Below are 20,225 nucleotides of genomic sequence, written 5' to 3'. Positions count from 1 at the left end.
TATCTGTTGAGAAAGCATCTTTCAACAGAACTGGCAAAGTATTAAAAAGAGCCATAGAGACTTCTTACCCTCCCTTTTGCCAGCCTATCTGTTGAGAAAGCATCTTTCAACAGAACTGGCAAAGTATTAAAAAGAGCCATAAGCCTTTTTGCAGTGATCACTTTGCATGAAGCCCAGGAGTATGCAAAGCTATCCCTGAAGAACGAAAGAACACAAACAACGACAGATGTGATTATTGTAATGCAAGGTTGAACGCAGAGAAAACCGAAAGACACCAGATTTAGCAAGTAGAGGTAGGAGTGGTTTCCACAAAGAACTTTATTTTCCTGAATACAGCAGTGAAAAAGCAAAGTTTTAAGGAAGAAGAGAAAAGAAAGTTTTATGTCTATTTTTCAGTAAAAACAATTTTACTACAAGGAAAGTGATTTACATTCTGATAACACACATTCAAAAATAAACAGACAAAGGCAGCAGGGCTTAACATTCAAATGAATACCTAGTACAAGGTAGTAAGAAGTTTTTATTAATAATCAGGAATATAACACTGCAATATTTAATCTTGAATTTGTATATACAAATGCATATCATACACAGCAATAAATCAAGACATACACACCATAAAGAGCACATACAATAATTCCATTAAGTGGAAAAAGTAGGAACCATACTTAACAAAACTTTTCACCAAACAGTAAGAGAAAGAACATTCTGAACAGTAAACAATAAAAATTAATAATAAGTAAACACTTCAAAAAGCAATACAATTAACAAAAAAACATGACATACAATTACCTCTCTCAAAAATATCCACTAATTTCTTTTGTTCCAAAGGTAGATTACACAGCCCACAAAAGTTAGTATGTCTTTCATTCTAGTATTAAAATGCAGGCTTTTGCAATTTGGTCCATTTACATTTTGCTGACTATTTTAGCCTCCCATTTCAGAAAGAGAAGAGTTGTGTGTCCCTCAGTCTTTGGATACAAAACAGAGAAATTACATTCAGTGCAAAAGCAAGATTTCTCAAAATATCTGCATTTTTTGGTTTAGCATATTTAGTTTACTATTTTCATTCACGCAAAAACTGCAAAGTAATCCCATTCCAGATGAGGATTTTGCCATAAATTTTAAATGCTCAATTGATTAGACTGCAGAAAAATGGAGAAAAGCTTAATCCACACAATATACTGCTACTGAACTCTATTAAGTTAATCAAAATTACACTGACCTTACACATCTACCTCTTTAGAAATGCAGGCTTAACTATTGGTTCAGAAAAGCTAAAAGATAAACAAATTTAAAATAGAACAGATCTTAAAACTGTGCTTACTCATCTTTACATAGGAGTTTCAAACATTTCTAAAGTTTCACATAACCTCCAAAGAACATGGACACTAAAATAATTGTTAAACAATCTACCACTTTAAACTGCTGCAGACCTGACAGTAATATTAGAGAAAAGTGAATAATATTATCACATTATCAAATTCTTAAATTTCCTAAAAATTTAGGTATAAATTAGAAGTTGCAGTTCAAACATGTGGGAAAGCTTGAAATGAGTAAAATATTTTAGGTGTGTAACATCATTAACAATCTGTGTTAGCCACATATGTAAATATAAATAGGAATTTTACCTAGAAGAAATGTTTTCTTGAAGTAAGGACAGATAAATTCAACAGGGTCACATCTCTAAAGTAGCAGGAAGAATCCTCCAAAAAATGTTCTGGCATTGCCAAATTGTGCCTTAGGTACTGTACTTAATTGAAAAAATAGATTGTTTTTGTCAAGTAAATTGCCAAGAAATCACCTGTACAATCACAAACTAAATATTTTCATACTCTGAAGTTACACAGTCTTGCATCAAGCATATCCGAAAGCATATTACCGAGTAAATATCATTCTCCCTTTCTTGTAGTAATAGGCACAGAAAGACCTGCCCAAAGTCCCCAATCTCCATATCAACATATCCATTTTTAAACAGAATCTATATTTCCCAAATTGGTGACTCACTGTTGAGTCTCCAGAGAACAACTGTCACCTATTGTATTATGTTAGCTTGACATACATTATAGTAGAATGATATATAGGATAAATCTAGATAAATCTAGTGGGTAAAGATTACAGCTCTGTCAAGCTGCCAGTCAACAGGTCCTATGTCTACATATGATGGTGCAAGTCAATGGTGTCAGAAAGGCACTTGTCTCTCACAGAAAGTATTGTCTTCTCTAAGTAGTTAAAAATATATCTAAAAATAGTTTTAATTTAACATCCAAAATTGTTTATACTCCTTACAGTGGTGCAAATCATCCTCTACAGAACAATAATTTATAAATTCAACATGAAAGAGCTAAGTGCAAAATATCCATAATTAAATATATATTGATCCATTATTTCATTTTAATGCCATGCTCCCAAAAATGCCAAAAAACATACTATTGTAGAAATGTTATTGATCCTAGCAGCCACAAATCAAACAGAAGGCTCATACAGCAGTATAAGCAAGCTTATTTACTAAGTTACTAAAACGATTAAGTGACAAGTTACAAAGAGAGACATATGCCACAGCTCTTTTCCAAGTCATGCTTGAAGCCACACCTGACCAGTATGAAATACATAACACAAATTTAAGTCATTACAGACATTTTATAGCCACCTAATTTTACAAAAATAATTCCGAAATGCTCATTCATATCCGAGTGACTTCTATTTTCACCAAATGTGAAAAGACTAGTCAAAAGCAGATTTAACAGCAGAGTTTAAAAAGACACCTAAGTAGCCACTAAAGAAAGTTCAATGCAGTTTTCGGGGTTTATGGAGGGCAGTATGAAACCCTAAAAATCCCATTTATCTAATCAGTGTACCTGTAAAGATTTTCCTCCTCAAGTCTCATTTACCGTGAAGCAAGAATCTGAGGGAATTTCCATCAACAGAAGAATAAAAAAAGTGCATTTGCAAACAGAAGGGGTCAGATATTACAAAAAGAGACATAATTGGCTTTGCCTGTGTAAATGCTAATTTGCAGTTGGCATTATAGTTCTGCTAAGTAAGAAATCTAAACACCCATAAAGGTATGCTGGATGGAATAAATGAAGTACAATTCAAAAGCCAGCAGGCTTTTTGCATTTAATACTTTCTACCATAACACCTCATTAAGAGTATACCAAGACTGCTCTGAACTTGCCAGATGGAGCCTCATGCTTAAGCACTAATTTTTATGTCCAGTCTTCTTTAAATAGTTTTGCCAGTCTTGTACCATAAGGAAGTTTCTGCATCTTTGAAAAAGCTGCACTCTCTAAACATTGCGCAAGATTACTACAACAAAAACAGAAAGAAGCCATTTCATCAAGTATTAAGCTATTCCTTCAGAGCATCACATTTCTTTGCTTGATAGCAAAGACCAGAATTGCTGATGGCGTACTGACAGTTGCCATGGCAAGTGGGTAAGTGCGTGGGATAGCAGACATATAGCCAAGTCAACTTCTTATGCAATCACCATGATTTAAGCAAACACACAACACACCACCTTCAATCGTGTGCTGCCAATGGAACTATCACTCTGCAGAAAGTGCCAAAGGAAAATAAAAGGTATCTACTGTTAGACTCTGGCTGCTTCAGTACTCCCATTCATCTGTTTTCATGTCCAGATAGTAAAGAATATTCTGTGCAAGCTTTACTGCTTGCTTTCTGGCAGCCTTAACCCGCTCGTCACCTTGTGGATCAACAGCATCAAGTGCTAGAAGTTGCTTTGTAAGAAGCTCTTCCAGTCTCATGTAATTTTTATCCGTTCTGTTTCCATCAAATGAAATCACCTCCTGCTGAATTTGAGACAAGTTTCCAAGAACACTCCAAACTGCTTTATGAGACTGATGTTCAGCAGCAGTTTGCTCAGGATACATTTGCCTCTTTTCAAGTGCTTCCTTTAAATCAATATACGTTATGAGAGTTTGCACTTCTATTACTGCTCTTCTCCTGGCTTCTCTAATACAGGGATTTTTCCCTGGACTGACTTCATCTAATTGGGCAATTAATCCTTGCAGTTCTGCCTTGAATCCCAAATACAAGTCAGAAGCATTCTCTGTTTTTAAAAGTAAAGAATTAACTTCCTTCATTTTCTTGCGGATTTCTTCTATTTTTAGAATGGACTGATTTTGTGCCAAATCATAAGCATGAGTAGAATTTGCTTCCTCTTCCAAGTCCAGATATTTTTGCAGTTTATTGATCTCTTCAACTACTTCCTTTCTGTAATTTCTTATTTCCGTGCGACCACAGACATCTAAAGCATCCAAATCAGCGATCAAGCCCGTAAGCACACAGGATAAATGCCTGCAGGTATCATTACTATTCACTCCCATTAGAAGTGCAATAAGAGTTCCTCTAGCTTTGTTCACATCACACATTACAGAGTTAATTTTGGAGACAGAAGGATGAGCATCATTAGAGAGTGGCAGGGACAGTTGTTGCTTTATACAGCTTTCTATAATCTCCTGAACAGCACATACTTTTGTCAGAGTGCGATATCTTGCTTTACGTAAAGAAATTTTCCCTCCAGTTTTCACCTGAGTAAGCCTCAGTACAATGTCCTGAATACCTTCTTCAAATTCATCACTTATACAGTTGCCTCCTTTGTAAAAAGGCGTAATCTCACGTTCCACAAGCAACTGTGCTTCCTTGAATATAGCCTCTATTTCCAGTCTGCGTGGATGGTTTGCATTTTGTTCCAATTCCTTGAGCAGCCTCTCTGTTTCCTGAGCTGCACGCTTCCTGGCTTGCTGAATATCCCCTTTCCCTTCAGTGTCCACAGAGTCTATTTCAAAGAGTTGTTTAGTAAGAGTCCTTTCCAATTTCTTATAATCTTTGTCGGTAGACAAACCACTGAAGACAACGACTTGCTGTTCAATCTCTTTGACTTCTTTCTGTATTTCGTGCAACCGTTTTATGGAGGGATGTTGGTTACCCATATCCATTCTCTTCTTTCATCCAGCTTCGAGTGAACTAAAAGGAAAGCGAGGACAAGACACACGGTTAATAAAGTGCTACGCCGGCATTTCAAAACGCCACGTTTCACAACTTTCACGATGGCCTGAGACACTTGAGCGCGGCAGCTACTCGCACACCTCTACCGGGAAGGGTAAAACGCTGATGTTTTATAGCCGTTCCTCTGTTTTACGCCTCTTTCACCCGCTCAGGCTGGGGGGGGGGGAGGGGTGACGCCGAGCTAGGCCGCACCAAGCTCGGAGCAAGTGCCCCCAACTCCAGCCTCCGCCTCCCCCCCGCTCCGGAGCACACGACAAGGCGGCAGCCACCGCAGAGGGCCGCTGTCACCGTGCCGCCCCCCGGCGGCTGCCCCTGCCCTGCCCGGCACAGGCCCCGCAGGCGACGGCGGGCCTCCCCCGGCCCCGCGACCTCCTCGCGCCCCGCCGCCCCCGGCCGCGACGCCCCGAGTCGGGGCGGCCTAGCGGCGCCCGCAGATCAGAATGGGCCGCGCCGGCCCCGGCGGGGGCACCAGCACGGAGCCTCCCCGCGCCGCCGGGCCCGCGACGCCCAGCGGAGCAGCCCCGCTCGCACCGCGCTGCCCCCCTGCCCGGCCCGGCCCGGCCCGGCCCTGCCGCCTCACCTGCCTCGCCCGCCGGCCGACCCCACAGCGGCCGCGGCCCCAGCCCCGGCGCTGCGCCACGGCCCGGGCGGCAGCCGAGCGCCGCAGGCCCCGCCCCGCCCCGCCCCGCCCGCCGCGCTCCGCCCCCCCCGGCCGCGGGGCAGGGCGGCGGCGGCTCCCCCGGGCTGCACCGCCCCTCAGCGCTGCCTTTGCGACGCTGCCGAAAAGCGGCGGGCGGCAATGGCCGCGGCCGTTAGGGCGGCGGGGGCGCGGCACCTGGCGGGGGGCGGCGGGCGGCGCTGCCTCTGCTCGGGCGGCGGCGGGCCGGCGGCCGGGCGGCCGGAGAGCGGGGTAAATCCGCGCGGGGCGCCGGCACGGAGCCGCGGGGCAGCGGGCGGGGCGGAGCGCGGGCGGCGGCGGCACCTAGGGCCGCGGGGCGGAGCGCCCTGACGGCGGAGCATCAGTATAAACAAGCGAAAAAAGCCGGGTTTTTAAAAATTATTTAGCGTGATTCGTGCCTGTCGGGAGAGTTAAAGGTCTCTGCTCTGTAATTCCTCCCTAAGCGTGAGTGGGTCACGAACGCATGGCAGTTTTCAGCCAGCGCAAATGCATCTGCGTGACCTGGGGCCTTGCGCTGCGCTTTGAGGTTACGCACAGCTGCGCGGAGCCGTCGCGTCTGCTTCAGGTCCGGCCGCTCCGCGGAAGCTGCGCGACGGCGGTGATAACCGCTCCGCGTGTATCTTTAAGGGACCGGGCTTCTGCCCTCCGGCGCATTCCCGCAGCGACTGGATCGGCCCCCCCGACAGATACTCCAATCTGCGGCCGATAATCTTCCACGTTCCCCCGAACGAGTCGCTGCTGGAGCGGCGGCTGCGGGAGGCCAGGCAGGAGACGCAGCTGTGGAACCAGCGCTTCTGGGCCCGGCAGAACGTGTCGTTCCAGCAGGTGAGCGCGGGCGAGGGCCGAGCGGCCAGCGGCGGTGGTGCTCCCCAGCGAAAGCGTCTGGAGACTGCGCAGTGGGGTGACCTTGAGCTACGCTTCCCGCTTTACCTGGCTATCCCAAATAGCCAAGTTCACAAAATAATTTTTGTCTCCACAAACTAGCATAAAATTCTGCCTACCGTTATTTATTTATTGCCTTTGATTGATACTACAGCTTCTTTTAATAGGCTCAGTCTTTGAGGAAATTCCTTTTTGTCATTAATTTTATTCTCAATGTTAATTTGTTTAGAGTGACCTACAAAACTAAAGAGTTTGCATATTTTACTGCTGCTTAGTGTATAAAAGGATATTTGCTTTTTCTCTTTCTATCTTGCACTGAAAATATAAAGTTGTAACCACCTGTACATGCAAGACTATAATATGTGATTAGAGCTGCTGTTGAAAATGATTCTGCAGCTTTTTTTGCCCTTTCATAAGTGAAAGAAGTACAGATAAGATCACCAAGGGTAAATGAGGGATGTGTCCTGTTGCACTGGCAGTGCACCCCTAGCAAGGCTAAAAGTGGGGACATTTTCAGTCTTAGTCTTTCTTTTAAATAGATTGTACCATTGGTAAGGACACACTGAATTCTGTTGGAAGACTAGCAACAGTTCAGTAGTACACCATCGCTTGTGATGGTCTTCGATCATCATATCCTCCCAAAACTTACAGAGGTCTCAGAGTAAATGAAGTTTGGGGGTTTTGTTGAATTGCATAGAACTGCTTTTTGAATTTGAAAAATCAAAATACGAATAATAATTCTTTTTCCATCTAAGTAACTTCACTTTTTAAAGATTGCATATTTTTCTGTATACTCAAATTCTAAGACATGTAACACAGCATGTCTTCATAACTTGTCTTTTGTAAAACTTTGCAAGATTTGGATCCTGCAAAACAAACTGAAGCTTGGCTGTAACTTTTCTTCTACAAATAAGTTGCATGTGTTTCAGTAGAACACTTGTATGAATTAATTGATGCACACAGTTAACATCTGAGCAACAAAATTATCAGTGTAATTAAGCCCCTGGATTCAGGGAAATGTTTTATTGACATCTCCAAGTATAATGAGTACTGTGTGTATTCTGGAGGGTATTAAGCACTAAGCTGGCATGTGATTAAAAACAATGGTTAACTTCAAGGACTGAGTACATTAAGTTCTAATGTAGAAAAACATATTTTAGGAAAAAGAAGAATTTATTTATTCAAGACTGAAAGCCAAGGGTCTGAAAACAAGAGCTGAAACAGGTCAGTGACATCTTTTTTATAGTTTAGGACGCATTCAGAGTTCTGTTTAACTTTGATTTTTGCTAGTTTATGCTGCTTGTGTTCTGTCACAAGTAGTTCTTCAGAGCAGGATTTGGAAATGTTTTCAAGAGTCTAACAGAGAAGGAGGGGAGTTCTTCAAAGCTTTGCAGGTCCGATCTTCTGCATAGTTCCCCCCATGCCCTCCACTGGAGGGAATGTGCTGAAATCCTAGCAAAGTACTTTCAGTATTCTGGAGTCGAAGGGGGAAGGTGGATTTTTTGTTTTTTGCTTTCACACCTCATCACCCCAATGAGCTAGCTGAGCTAAACATACACTGTTTGCCCCAAGTGTGTATTATGGTTGGGTGGGTAGATTCACTCTTCAGCCTCAGGTCCTTACTGTATACAATGAACATGGTATTTTCCCTTGAGAGAGAATGAGACAGCTTCTGAGGAGACAGCAGCTGCTGCTTTCTGACCTTCTTTGCCTGAGGGTAGTTGCTGTAAAATGTTTGCCTCTCTAACTCATTAAGTGAAACTGAAAACAAGATGCCTTCATAATACAGTGAGTTGGCCATTGTAGTATGAGCTTGAACATTTTGTTCGTGGAATAAAGATCTGTTTAATAGAACACCTGCTCTGATGTTCAGTATATCACAGACCATTGTGTTTCACTTTTATTTGTATCCCAGTGATCGGTTTGTAGTTGAGAAAGCATTTTAATTGAATTATGTGTTATTAAGAAAAAGGTTATTTTATATTGCTGTTTTGTTCTTTTAAGTTTTTATATTCTAGAAGTAAAAGAAAAAAATAGTGAATTTGTACATTCCTTAAAAATAAAATTGCCTTCAGTGCACATGTTGGAGTAATTGGTTTTGTTCTACCAAATGGCCCTAGAGATGGGTGACGCTGGAGCAAAATTGATGCTATCCACAGTCTACTGGTTTGGAAATTTTCACTGAAGTCACAAGACACGAACATGTATGTGTGTATATCTCTCTCAGTAATAACCTATATGTATGTACGGGTGGAACAATGGTTATTTCTTGTATCTACATGAAGACTCAGTCGGTTCTCCTGATACCAGAATAAAGAAGCAAATGAACTATAGCTGTTAAGCAGGCGGCCTTCAAATAGTCTTATGATAAGTTTACCTCATGGAAAGTTAATCCGTTGTAATATTTTAGATTTGTAAATATTGACAGATAGTCGTGATCAATAATTTACATTCTGATGATAAATCTCAGGAGCTTTAAAATGCATTTTGGAACACTAACAAGTTGAATCTCTCAGTTCTGTCTCCCTTACCGTATCCCTGTCCCCGGGACATTCAGATTTGATTCTCATTTTGGAAATGTTAAAAGTGCCAGAAAGTTGGTATAGGAATTACCTGGCAGAGGTCAGAATATCATCTGGTTCTCTGGCTGCTGCTTCTGTGCTATAGCCACAATTCTTCCATCATGATCTGTGGAGAAAATCCAACTTCTCTTATATTCTGCTTTATATATGAGTGGCATATTCAGGGTTTATAAGTGTGTGTGTGTGTGTGTATATGTGTGTGTGTGTATATGTGTGTGTGTGTATATGTGTGTGTGTGTATATATATTATGTATATATTATATATATATATGTATTTTTTATTCACACGTGTTTTCAGGTCTTCTCTTGAACTGCTTTTCCACAAGAGAATTGTCTACCCTATTGTTAATAAATCAGACACCTCGCAGCATATACCCTTTGATTTGAGTTACTTGAAATTTACCAAAAGCAGCAGAAAGAGAATTGTACTATCGAGTCTCAGACTTGGAAATGTCTTGTCAGTCATGGATGGTGTTCTTTCTACATTTACTGAGTTCCTTGGGAGGGAATTCAAGTTACTCTAAGTGCTCTCATGGTGCTGTTTAGACTTCATCCCTATCAGAGATGAATTTTATTCGAAGTGTAGATTCTCTTAGATTGCTTCACTTTTCTTTCATAGGAGGCCACTACCTCCCTAAATAATCAAAGACCTGATAAACATTATCACCTTTGAAAGCAAAAAATGGCCTCAGGGTTGTCATGCAAGTTTCAAGATGATCAGCATTTCTAATCTGCTGTGCTCCCCCTAGATAGATTACAAAAAAAAATTAGGAGATAGAAGGATATTAACTTCTCCAAGGCTACCCAGGAAGTCTGTAGGAACAAGGAACCAGACCTAGCTTTCCTGAGTCTGAACCCAGTGTTTTAATCACAAGAGCTATCTTGACAATGTTATGCTAAAACTTATTTTCAGGTCAAAAAGCAACGCTGAATGCAGAAGAAATGGCTGACTTCTACAAGGATTTCTTAAGTAAAAATTTTAGAAAGCATATGCATTATAACAGGTATGTAGATGGTTTTCTCATTGAATATTATATTATTGTCTAAGTGAAGGGCATAAGATCAAATAGAAAAAATGAACATTTTTTGCCATAATTGTTAAAATAGCACCTAAAACTATCATTTTAGAATTTGCAGAAGGATCTGAAAAAATTCTGTTAGCATTTGACAGAAGCTTTTGCATTATGATTTGAGTTCTACTACATATGTTTGATTTTGCAGAAAGGTAGATCTGATGTCATTCTTTCCAGAGACTTCAGTGAGACACAATCAGGCACAGGTTTTTTTTTATGGCACAGGTCTTTTTATGCTGCTAATTGAAACTGATAAATACGTGAGTAAAATGATTGAGACTTCAAGATAACCAAGATTCTAGCTGACTGTTTTTAAATGCATCAGATAAGGATTAGTAAATGTGGTCCTTCTCAATATAAAATTGTTTCATGAGAGTAATATTTTTACTTATTTTTGTTTTTATTATTTTGCAAACTCATAGCAAAAATGAAACTGATTAACTTTGAGATTGGGGGGTGGTTTGTGTGTGGTGAAGCCTTAGTCGAATGAGCCTCTGAATATTTTGGCTTCTGTTGGGTAATCTCACATCTACCCTGCCTCTTCAGCGTTTACTGCATTATTTCAGTGTAGCTGTTTGTACATCAACTTGAAAAACTGCATTGGGGATCTGAAATAACTGAAAAAAAGCTTGCAAACATATTGCCCAGCAAACGGCTGTGTACACTTCTTGGAGGGCTAGAAATTAGGAATGAATGGGAAGCTGGGGAAGGATAATACTTCATCCAGTTTAAGCAGCACTGCCCACTGAATGTGAAACCACAACCTCAGTGTCTTCTCTGTGTTGGATTGAATGAGTATTGGGCTCAAAGGTATTAAGCATTCTTGGGTTCTGATGTTGTACATTAGCAGTAATTCTACTACCATTCTAATTTATCCACAACAAATTGTGGTTTAGAGTTATTTGTGCGTATGCTATGTTTACCATAATAATATTTACTCTTAAAAAAAAAATGATGGAAATATTTAAAACAAAAATATACACAATTTTTCTTGCTCATAGCAAACCCCAAAATCTAAGCAACACCATGGAAACACTGAAAATAAAAAATTGTTTTTAATCAGAATATGGTTATTCAAATTGGCTACATTACATTAACTGATGACTGAGAAAGCAAACAGTTCTATGTCAGAACTGGCCATCAGAGGCCATTGTTGTCGTGAACTCTGGCTATTGTCCCATCTTCTTGGTAAGAGAGTTCAGGCTCTATTCCTAAACATGCCCCCCCCCCCCCCCCCAGCCCCCGCCTTGTTGCTGCCTTGTTATAAAACCAGGTAGTGCCAGTTGCATCATTGTAGTTACGAAGTGTAATGGCACAGCCTTGAAAACAGTGGAGCTTATTGTAGGCATTCTGACTTTTGAGGAGTCATATTTTTAAAAAATAATCTGTTTATGTATTTATCTATATGCTCTTCCCCAATGTTGCCAGCTGGCCTGAAAACTGTGTTGAAATTTCTAAAGTTTAGTTAAATTGAGACAATGACTGTGCATAAACTCCCTGAATATATGTTTTAGAGTACTAAGACTGGAAAGACTGTGTGGTTAGAAAACCAGAATAAAAATTCAGGAAGGAAGTAAAAAATGAGACAAGAAATGGGAATGGAACAGTTGCAATGTTAGCATGATATTTTGATTTAACATGACATTTTGGTGAGTAGCTCAGTGCTGCTTGTCAGTATGATTCTGGGTCCTGTCCTTATATCTTGGGTTTATATTAGATCTATGCATGAAAGGTTTCCCATTGAGATTGGCTAGCAGACCTAAATCCCTGTCTAACATTCCCTGCTAGTTCTACAGTAAGCATATTCTATTGCCTCTTGTGCAACATTTTACAAAATGGAGGAGGGGTGCTTATTGGAAACTAGAAGGACATAATTGAAGCAAGTCCTCCAGAGGTAAAAGACTGATACAGATTTTCTTATCTATATCTTGATTTGATTCCAAAAGTCATGCACGCTTCATTAAAACTATTTAAAGATACGAAGACTCTAACTTTGGAAATATTAAGGGCATCATCTTTAAAACATACTGAATTAGGAACCTAATGTTTGCCATAGCTGGTTATATAAGTTAGTCTTTGAAGTGTGATTTTATTTTATTTTTTCCACTTTATGGGTAGCCAACCATGTCCTTTTCAACACATGCATCGTCCTACATGCACAAGCAATTCTTACCCATAGCACAGCACTGTGCACCAGACAGCTTTGTAACCACCTTCTGAAACATGTGATTTGGTTATGGTTATTTTAGCTTACCTAAATTCAAATATAATTGATCATAATATTACTTATTCCTTTAAAAATTTTTACAGATAAGCTCTGAATGGTTGTAGCCATATATTCTGCATGTAATCTGTTTACGGATGTGGATATTTCACATTACATGACTAATCCACAGATTCTGTCTAGCCAGCTACATAATAGAAAAAATAGACATATTCATGGGTTATTTAGTTCTAATTAGGCAGGAAAACTGTTACCACAGATAATGGAAAATTCAGGTCATCACTGAATTGTCATTTGTCAATGCCAAAGGATATTTTAATATAATCATGTGCCTTTCTCCTTTTTTTGTTTTGTGCATTTGTTATTCTCCTGTCTTTGGAATCCCAGAGATTGGTATAAACGTAATTTTACTATCACGTTCCTCATGGGACAAGTAGCACTGGAGAGAGCTCTGAGGTGGCTTCGCTGGAAAAAGAAAAATATTGGAAATTAGTGATCACAGCTCCATGAAGAATATAGTACTGTAGCTACGCCTGTTCACTTGTTATCTATAGTGATGTTCAGAATCTGAATGTCTAATGCAATAATTACTTTGATCTGTTGGACTATGTAAATGAAAATTGCTATTGTTCTTAATTTATAATCACTATTTACAGTACATTTACCTTTTATTCCAAGAATATTGCAAAGATTTTTCCAACTCAAAACACAGCTGAGAAAACTATCAAAAGCTGACCTTTATTACATAAAATTGAACGAATCTCAACTGTCATGTTTTACCACAGAGTCAGAGCTCATAAAAAACATGATCCAATATGTTGTGCCTGAACTTTGGTCAAAGAATGTAGTCTTCACCAACAATACAAGTATACAAAAGACAAAAATGCCTCATTTTGCATCATAGATGTTCTGCAACAGTAGTTATCCACACTAATATAACATGATCATGTAATAAGTATGATTTGTGGCTATACATAGATTCCATCCGATTTAGTATTGTCTTTCCTTCAGTGTGATTAAATCCCATTGTTAAGGAAGATTTAAGATATGATTTCATATCAATGACTAAGGCAGTAGAATCTTCTTAAATAATTTTGTTTTCTTTGGAAGAACTGTGTCCCTCACAAGAGGGGGGACATATATAGAGAGGACAGGAGTTCCTCTAACCTCTGATTGGTAAAGGTTTTCAGTTGTAGAGCAATAAAGTAGATGCATTGCCAGTCACTTAAAATCTTGATGGAGAAGGAAACTGATACTTGGCTGTATAGAGGAGACGAATATTAGTACTAATAAGCAGTGATTTCTACTGTTTAATTATTTTCAGTGGATTTGGTATTCTCACCAGGTTCTTTAAGGCACTCAAAGCAAGTTGCTTGAGGGGGATTTTCTAGCCTTAAGGGATGCAACATCAACTGGATAAAGGTTGATTTAAATAATATCTTAAAATTATATGTCCTACATCTGTCCTTTAAAAGTTCCATTTTATACAGTTAAATGAATTGGTCTTTTGATACAGTTCCTACTAAGAAGATTCTGTTAAAAAGAATGTTGTATGTTGTTAAGCAATGCATCTTTCCCCAAAGCCATGTTGTAGGCAAGGTTTTGGTTTTGGAAATGTCAGCTCGGTAGCCATTGGCCTGTTTTTCATATCTAAACATGACATTATTTAGTTATAGGCTTTTTCAGCTGGGAAAAAAGAAGTTTGTTTGTACTAATATATTGTAATAATTCCTTTGCAAAATGAAATAAATTTTAATTATACAGTAATGGATTACATTGTTTTGTACAATGATGATTTTGTCAGTCCCTAAATTGTTTATTATTAAAGAGTTGTAAATAAAAAAATTAATAATGTTTTCTGAGGTAATATGCAGTATTTCTAAGAAAATACTATTTGTGAATGTTATTTACTACATCAATACTGTAAATATGTGGCATTTGAAAACTTTAAAAAATATATACACTTATTTTTATTTAGGAAAAGTAAATTATTGAAATAAACCATTGTGGGTATGTGATGTAATTCTGCAGGACTTTCCTTTAAATCATATCGTATAGCACAAAAGCTTTGAGCACAATGTGGGTGCATGCTTTATTAAATAGTTTCAGTGTAAAACTTAAAAGAATGGTTGGATAAAATACAAAAATAGCTTTAACAGTGGAGAACAGAACCCCAGTGAACTGATTTATAGTCATACCTTTTGACAGCCTATGCATAAGGTCCCTAAGGTACAGTAATAAATTAAATAAATAACATATGCTTTAAGTGGATAGAGGTCAATCAAAAGAAGCAGTTTCATCTTTTCTGAGCTGTTCACTTGTATTAACACAGGCATTTCTGTGTTTGCCGGCTGAATCAGATCAAGAAATTTAACCGCTACTAGAACTAATCCAAGGAAAAGAATGGTAGATTGCAGTTGAGTTCATATGCTTCATCGTGCAGGTATCTGAATGCTAATGTTGGTGTAAGGCAAGATACGGGAATTTGGATTGGAGGTTAGGATTGCACTTCAGTCAACTCACAGTGGTTGTGAAATTGCTTCAGATCTTTGTTCAAGTCTTCCACTGGATCCAGCCCTCCTACTGACTGTGGAGATGCATCAGTGTATGGTGGATCATATTAGGACTCTACTCTGAGCTGTTTGTAAGTAAAATGTGTTGCCTTTATGGAGTTCCATTGTCCTCATTAAGATTCTACATAGGGTGCTAGGCCCCTTCATCTAACGCCTGTTGAAGGAGGGAGGCTTTTATCTCTTAGGTAAGTATGGAGCTCTGATTTAGAATATTTAATAGAGCCACTATAAAATGACATTATTAAAAATAATCCATCTGAAATTGAGACTTATTAACAAAACTACATACACTTACTAAGATAACTATATTTTCTGAACAGCCAAAGGCCCTATCATTTTTGCTAGTGTTGCATTAATTTTGATATTTTTTTCTTGACTCAGAGCAGTTGTAATAGTGCCAGCTGCTTTTAGGTATTATTGATCATAAATCCTTTATGCATCAAAGCAAGAATTAGGAGCTCCCACAGACTACTGAAAATAAATTTTTTATGTATACAAAGGTCTGCTACAGTGACTGAAGCTACTAAAATAGATCAAAGAGTGACTTCTCTGTGCACATTTTTTGAGTATAGGAGAATTGCAGAGGAGCATGCTTATCATTTAGGTATTTAGCTAATCCTGTCAGAAGGAACAAGCAGTGTTTCATATTTAGTAGTGTCAGCATGTGCCTTTTTAATCCATCTCCTCCGTAAGAGCATAATAAAGCAACAATATCTTGGTATTCAAATAATTTTAGATGGTTTGTATTGACAGGAGGAATGGTTATGTGCTGAAAATATTTGGGGTTTTTTGCTATTCACTGAATTTCTGTACTGAAGTATTAATTTTAAAAGAATTAGAGTGGAGAAGGAGGAAGTGTCAAATGGGAACTGAAAGGCAGACTAACTAAAGGTTGGTTTGAAGTCATTGTAGCACCTGTATGTGTGATTAGTAGAGCAGGATCCGTACATCTCAAAATAACTTGAAATAAAATATATTTCTCAATTTTATTAGGAGTTCTAAAAGTGGTGGTAGTAACTACTGAGAAGGATACCTTCTATAACTAAAAATTCCAGGTGATAAAATAAGAATTCAGTTCCAAAGTCAATTTGTCATTTAGACACTAACACTTTTTGCCCCATTTTGAGGGGACTGTTCTGTGTTTGCCATTTTCAGCTTCCACTCCCACTAAACCATGATGGTGTCCAATCAGATATGACCATACAGGGCAATCAGATTTAGTCTAAACAAGAATTTAATTTACATCCTGAACAGAGCCCAAGGGCCACTCTTTTGCATAAAGACTGGGAGATTGAAATGCTTGCAGGAAGGAATAATATGTGCCAGGAACTGTAATATGCATCAATAACATTTTCATATTAAAAATTATATCCACTCATTGCTGTAATCTGAATAGTAACCCCTTCAATGAATATTCAGCTTCATCCCTCATAAAAATTTAATAACAGAAATACAAGTTATTTATTAATTTATTTCTTAAACAGAGTTTTAAGTACATGGAATGTAATCATATTGAAATGCATAGTCATTAATATTCATTATTGTATAAATCACTTTTGTGCCTTAACTTTGCATTCATTAATGGGTTGTAACATTCACCCATGTATTGTGAGACTTAGCTGATTGATGTTCTCAAATAGCAGATGCTATGGAAGTGCAAAAGCAGTACTTTTGGCTAGAAATAGTAAGGGTTAAAGTTTACATGATTCCTTTTTAAATGTTATTCTATTCAAGAGAAATATTATTTTATACTATTATCCAGAGTCAAAAGCAGATAGAGTTGTAGAAGCCATGTGAATGCTCTGTAAGATGTGGTCCCTGTTCCAGACGGCTTATTATTTTGTCTTACTGGTTCAAACCAGATACTTTTTTAATCTGGTTGCTTACTTTTTGAAGTGAAAGACACAATATCTTGCTTTCTGGTGTATGCAGGTTCTAACAGGGCCTGAGAAGGGTAATATCTGCAAGAAGACTGTATGCGTTGTTTGGCTGCTGAGGCTGCCAGGAGGCAATTAGTGCTCAGCATAAACTGGAGTAGCCCTGCAGCTACTTAGATGGACCATGACTGGCAAGATTTTCACACAGCCCCCATGCCTGTCAAGAACTGCTGGCATTCAGTAGTGCTCTGTTCACACCACTGCCTCCAAAGAATCCACTCAGACAATTCAGCTACAGAACTGGCTATGATAACTTTCATTAACTGAGCCAACACACATTAACTGGCAAAATGCAAGTTTCAGAATCATGAGAAATTCAGATCGCTGTTCATACCTCATTGTTAAAGAACTTCCTGTTGACAGATTCTAGCTTTGTCTTTGTAATAAATCCCTTCCCTGGAAAATTTTTCACATGAAGATCAATGTGTAGCATACACTGGCTGTTTTTAAAGGGTTTCCTAAAAGTTACAGATTTTCATTCTAGAATGATTTGAATAATTAGAAGTCTAGATTCTTCCTTTTGTTCATTATGTTTTGCAAAACAGATTTTTTTGTCAAGTCTATATTAGAAGGGAAAATCTATGAAGTGAATTGCAGATTTCAGAAGAGATTAATCCACTGCCTTGATTGCTTTCCAACTGATTTATCATGATTCTGGAGTGTTACATAGAAAATGGATGGTATGACACTGCATAAATATTCTGTAACAAACCAGGTCAAGACAGTTCTGATTTCAGTAGCTGTAGATACTATAAATATTTAAGTAGAGGAAAACCCTCCAAAATGGATGGGACTGAAAGACAAAATGGAAACCAAGTTCCGATGAATATGTAAGAAAACACTGTTTGGATGTCTCTTACATTTAGCAAAATTATATTTCATTCTTAATATAATCACTGGAACACCTCCATTTTCCTCAGGCCTTATGAAAATTTTCAGCAGAAAAAAAATAGAACAAAATACTAAGCTGACGATGATATGAGTAAACAGCCACAGGTGCTAATTTGTGTCAAATGAGACATCAGCTCACTTCAAAGAAAAAACAGCTCTGCCAGAGGACATTTTAAAGCAGTTTTAACTGACAAGATATAGCCCCAAATTAATTCATCTGCTATGCTCCTCTCTGCTGCTTCTTCCTTGGTGTTCTTTTTTCTATATTGGGAAAAGAGGGGCATATTCAGCATGGCAACTAGAGACTTGCTGAGCATGCCTAACAGTTCCCACAATATCGCAGCCATAAATCTAACTGAACTTTCCTTTAAAGAAATATAGAGTGCCTCCTGTACCAATGCATTATAAACATAGCAGTCACATTCTTATAGTTATGTAGTTAATTAAAAGAATATAGGGGATGGTAAATTGCTCCCCACAATGGAATCCTTTACTGGGTAGATTTCTGGACAGCACTGTATGTTGATGAATGAGGGTACTATTGTTCATCAGCCTGTTCTGTGAGTCATGACAGTTTTCAAATGTACAGTCATGGTGTACTTTGTGGCCCTTCAGCACGTATTAAGAAGTGTAACACTGTGTAGGCAGTCCATTTCACTTTCATGGCTAATTTATATATCTCGTTTGTTCCCAGCTTTCTCCTAGGGTTTACTAAGGCATGTTTCAGTTCCTGTTTACAGTTACATTAGTTTCAATACCTAGGTTTTGATATTTCAGCTTTCATTAAAACATAATTATTATTTTAAATATTAAGGCATCGTTTTATGCTGGAATATACAGAAAATTCAAAATCTAAAATACTGCATATGGCATGTTCCAGCAATTTCCCAGAACTTAACCAGGCACTGTTTTTAACTGATATGTCTGAGTGAAATGATCTATGTAAGCAAAATACCTCAAACAGTCCAGCTGTTTTAGGTGATGCTGGTGTTTTAGGGGACCCTGGTGGCACAGACCTTACTACAGCTGTACTTTCTGTGGACTGTTCCTATGCCCAGTTGACCACTGAAGTCAAAGGTCAATTTTGCTATCAAAGGTCAAAATTGCTATCTTTAATTATTTTATTATCCTCTGAAGGTAAATTATAGCCTCAGAATATCTGTGATGACCTACATGCTGATGAAGTAACTGCCTTTTCTTTAGCCAGTTTCTGCATAAATTACAACTTACCTAAATTGGGTCTAGCCTTTTTGGCCCAAGGAAACCTTTCAGAACAGGCTCTGATGCAGCATCTGTCAGACTTGACAAATGAATATCATCCTCCCACTGGCTCTTTTATACTGGTCTCTTAAATGCCTATACACAGATGTATGAGGAATTCCTCTCTTCAGAAACAGAAATAAAGAGCTAGAAGGCTGATTTCTAAGGTCTCCTTTTACATATCCTGATGTAAGGGGTATATTAAGCATGGATGAGATAAATTACACATGGACCCTGTGGAGATACTGGGCAGAGTTACAGCGTTGGAAGCCAGGTCCCTGTGGTTGTCTAAATCACACAGGGAGCATGGAATAGTGTAGGATTGGGAAGGCACAAAGATTTAAAACCATTCTCTCTGCCCCTTCTCTTCTGGGACGTCAGATTCTGTGCTAGACCTTTTAGAAATAGCCCACAGTTTGAGTTATTCAAGAATATTTGTTCTCAGGTAACTGCAATAGGCAACCCCTTAGAAACAAAACACACAATCCATCCTGTAAGAGGCATGAATTATGCAATCATCTCACCAGTGTTTTAAGTCTAATACTTGATGACAGTCATGCACATATCCCGGTTTCTTCTGTATCATTGTGAAGGTACAGAAGAAGTGAAGAATGTCCACAAAACTTGTCTAGATAGGGCAGCAAATCCAGGGGAGAGCTTCCTCCTTCCAGAAACTTGACCATCTTTTCTTTCTCTGTGAGTGTTCTCTATTCCATCTAGGAAGAGGTAAGAGAGAGAAATGTGTTATGATGAGGTTTGGATGATCTTTTATGGAGCATTCTGAGGGCATACTGCACACTACAAAGTGTGAATCTTGTGTTCCAAAGCGTCATGGTTTTGTATGCCATTAAACAATTCAAAGTGTCACCAGTTGTACCTGACAAGTTGTCCAAAAGCTGTCTACAGACATTCATTTCAGACATCTGTAGATTCCCAAGGCCTAGCCACTCCCAGGTAGACATACTCTATGAAGACACATGCCCTTCTGTTCAAGAAAGGAGCCAAAATCCTTCTCTAAGAGGAGCCAATAGCCTCCAAACTGAAAGTGTCATGAACTTCTGATCAGAATCTAATTCTTTTTAGCTTCTGTATC

The 20,225-nt window shown here is 38.8% G+C and overlaps 2 protein-coding genes across 2 annotated transcripts; one reads left to right on the top strand and one right to left on the bottom strand.

Moving 5' to 3' along the window:
• Positions 1 to 300: 300 nt before the first annotated feature.
• BAG5 (BAG cochaperone 5) lies at positions 301 to 5,741 on the bottom strand. The gene is made up of 2 exons (XM_064512028.1): positions 5,612 to 5,741; positions 301 to 4,989 (listed from the first exon to the last, which is right to left on the bottom strand). Exon 2 carries the CDS (start codon positions 4,959 to 4,961, stop codon positions 3,609 to 3,611), a length of 1,353 nt encoding a protein of 450 aa, XP_064368098.1. The 5' UTR covers positions 4,962 to 4,989; positions 5,612 to 5,741; the 3' UTR covers positions 301 to 3,608.
• Positions 5,742 to 5,769: 28 nt separating this feature from the next.
• On the top strand, positions 5,770 to 14,489 carry LOC112989917 (cytochrome c oxidase assembly factor 8). Its single transcript, XM_064512029.1, has 5 exons — positions 5,770 to 5,941; positions 6,338 to 6,535; positions 7,753 to 7,816; positions 10,088 to 10,178; positions 12,859 to 14,489. Exons 1-5 carry the CDS (start codon positions 5,831 to 5,833, stop codon positions 12,962 to 12,964), a joined length of 570 nt encoding a protein of 189 aa, XP_064368099.1. The 5' UTR covers positions 5,770 to 5,830; the 3' UTR covers positions 12,965 to 14,489.
• The last annotated feature ends 5,736 nt before the right edge of the window (positions 14,490 to 20,225 follow it).

The sequence above is a fragment of the Dromaius novaehollandiae genome, chromosome 5, assembly GCF_036370855.1.
Source record: "Dromaius novaehollandiae isolate bDroNov1 chromosome 5, bDroNov1.hap1, whole genome shotgun sequence".
NCBI lineage: Eukaryota > Metazoa > Chordata > Aves > Casuariiformes > Dromaiidae > Dromaius > Dromaius novaehollandiae.
Note: the sequence above shows the minus strand (reverse complement) of the source record. Positions and strands in the feature narration are given on the sequence as shown.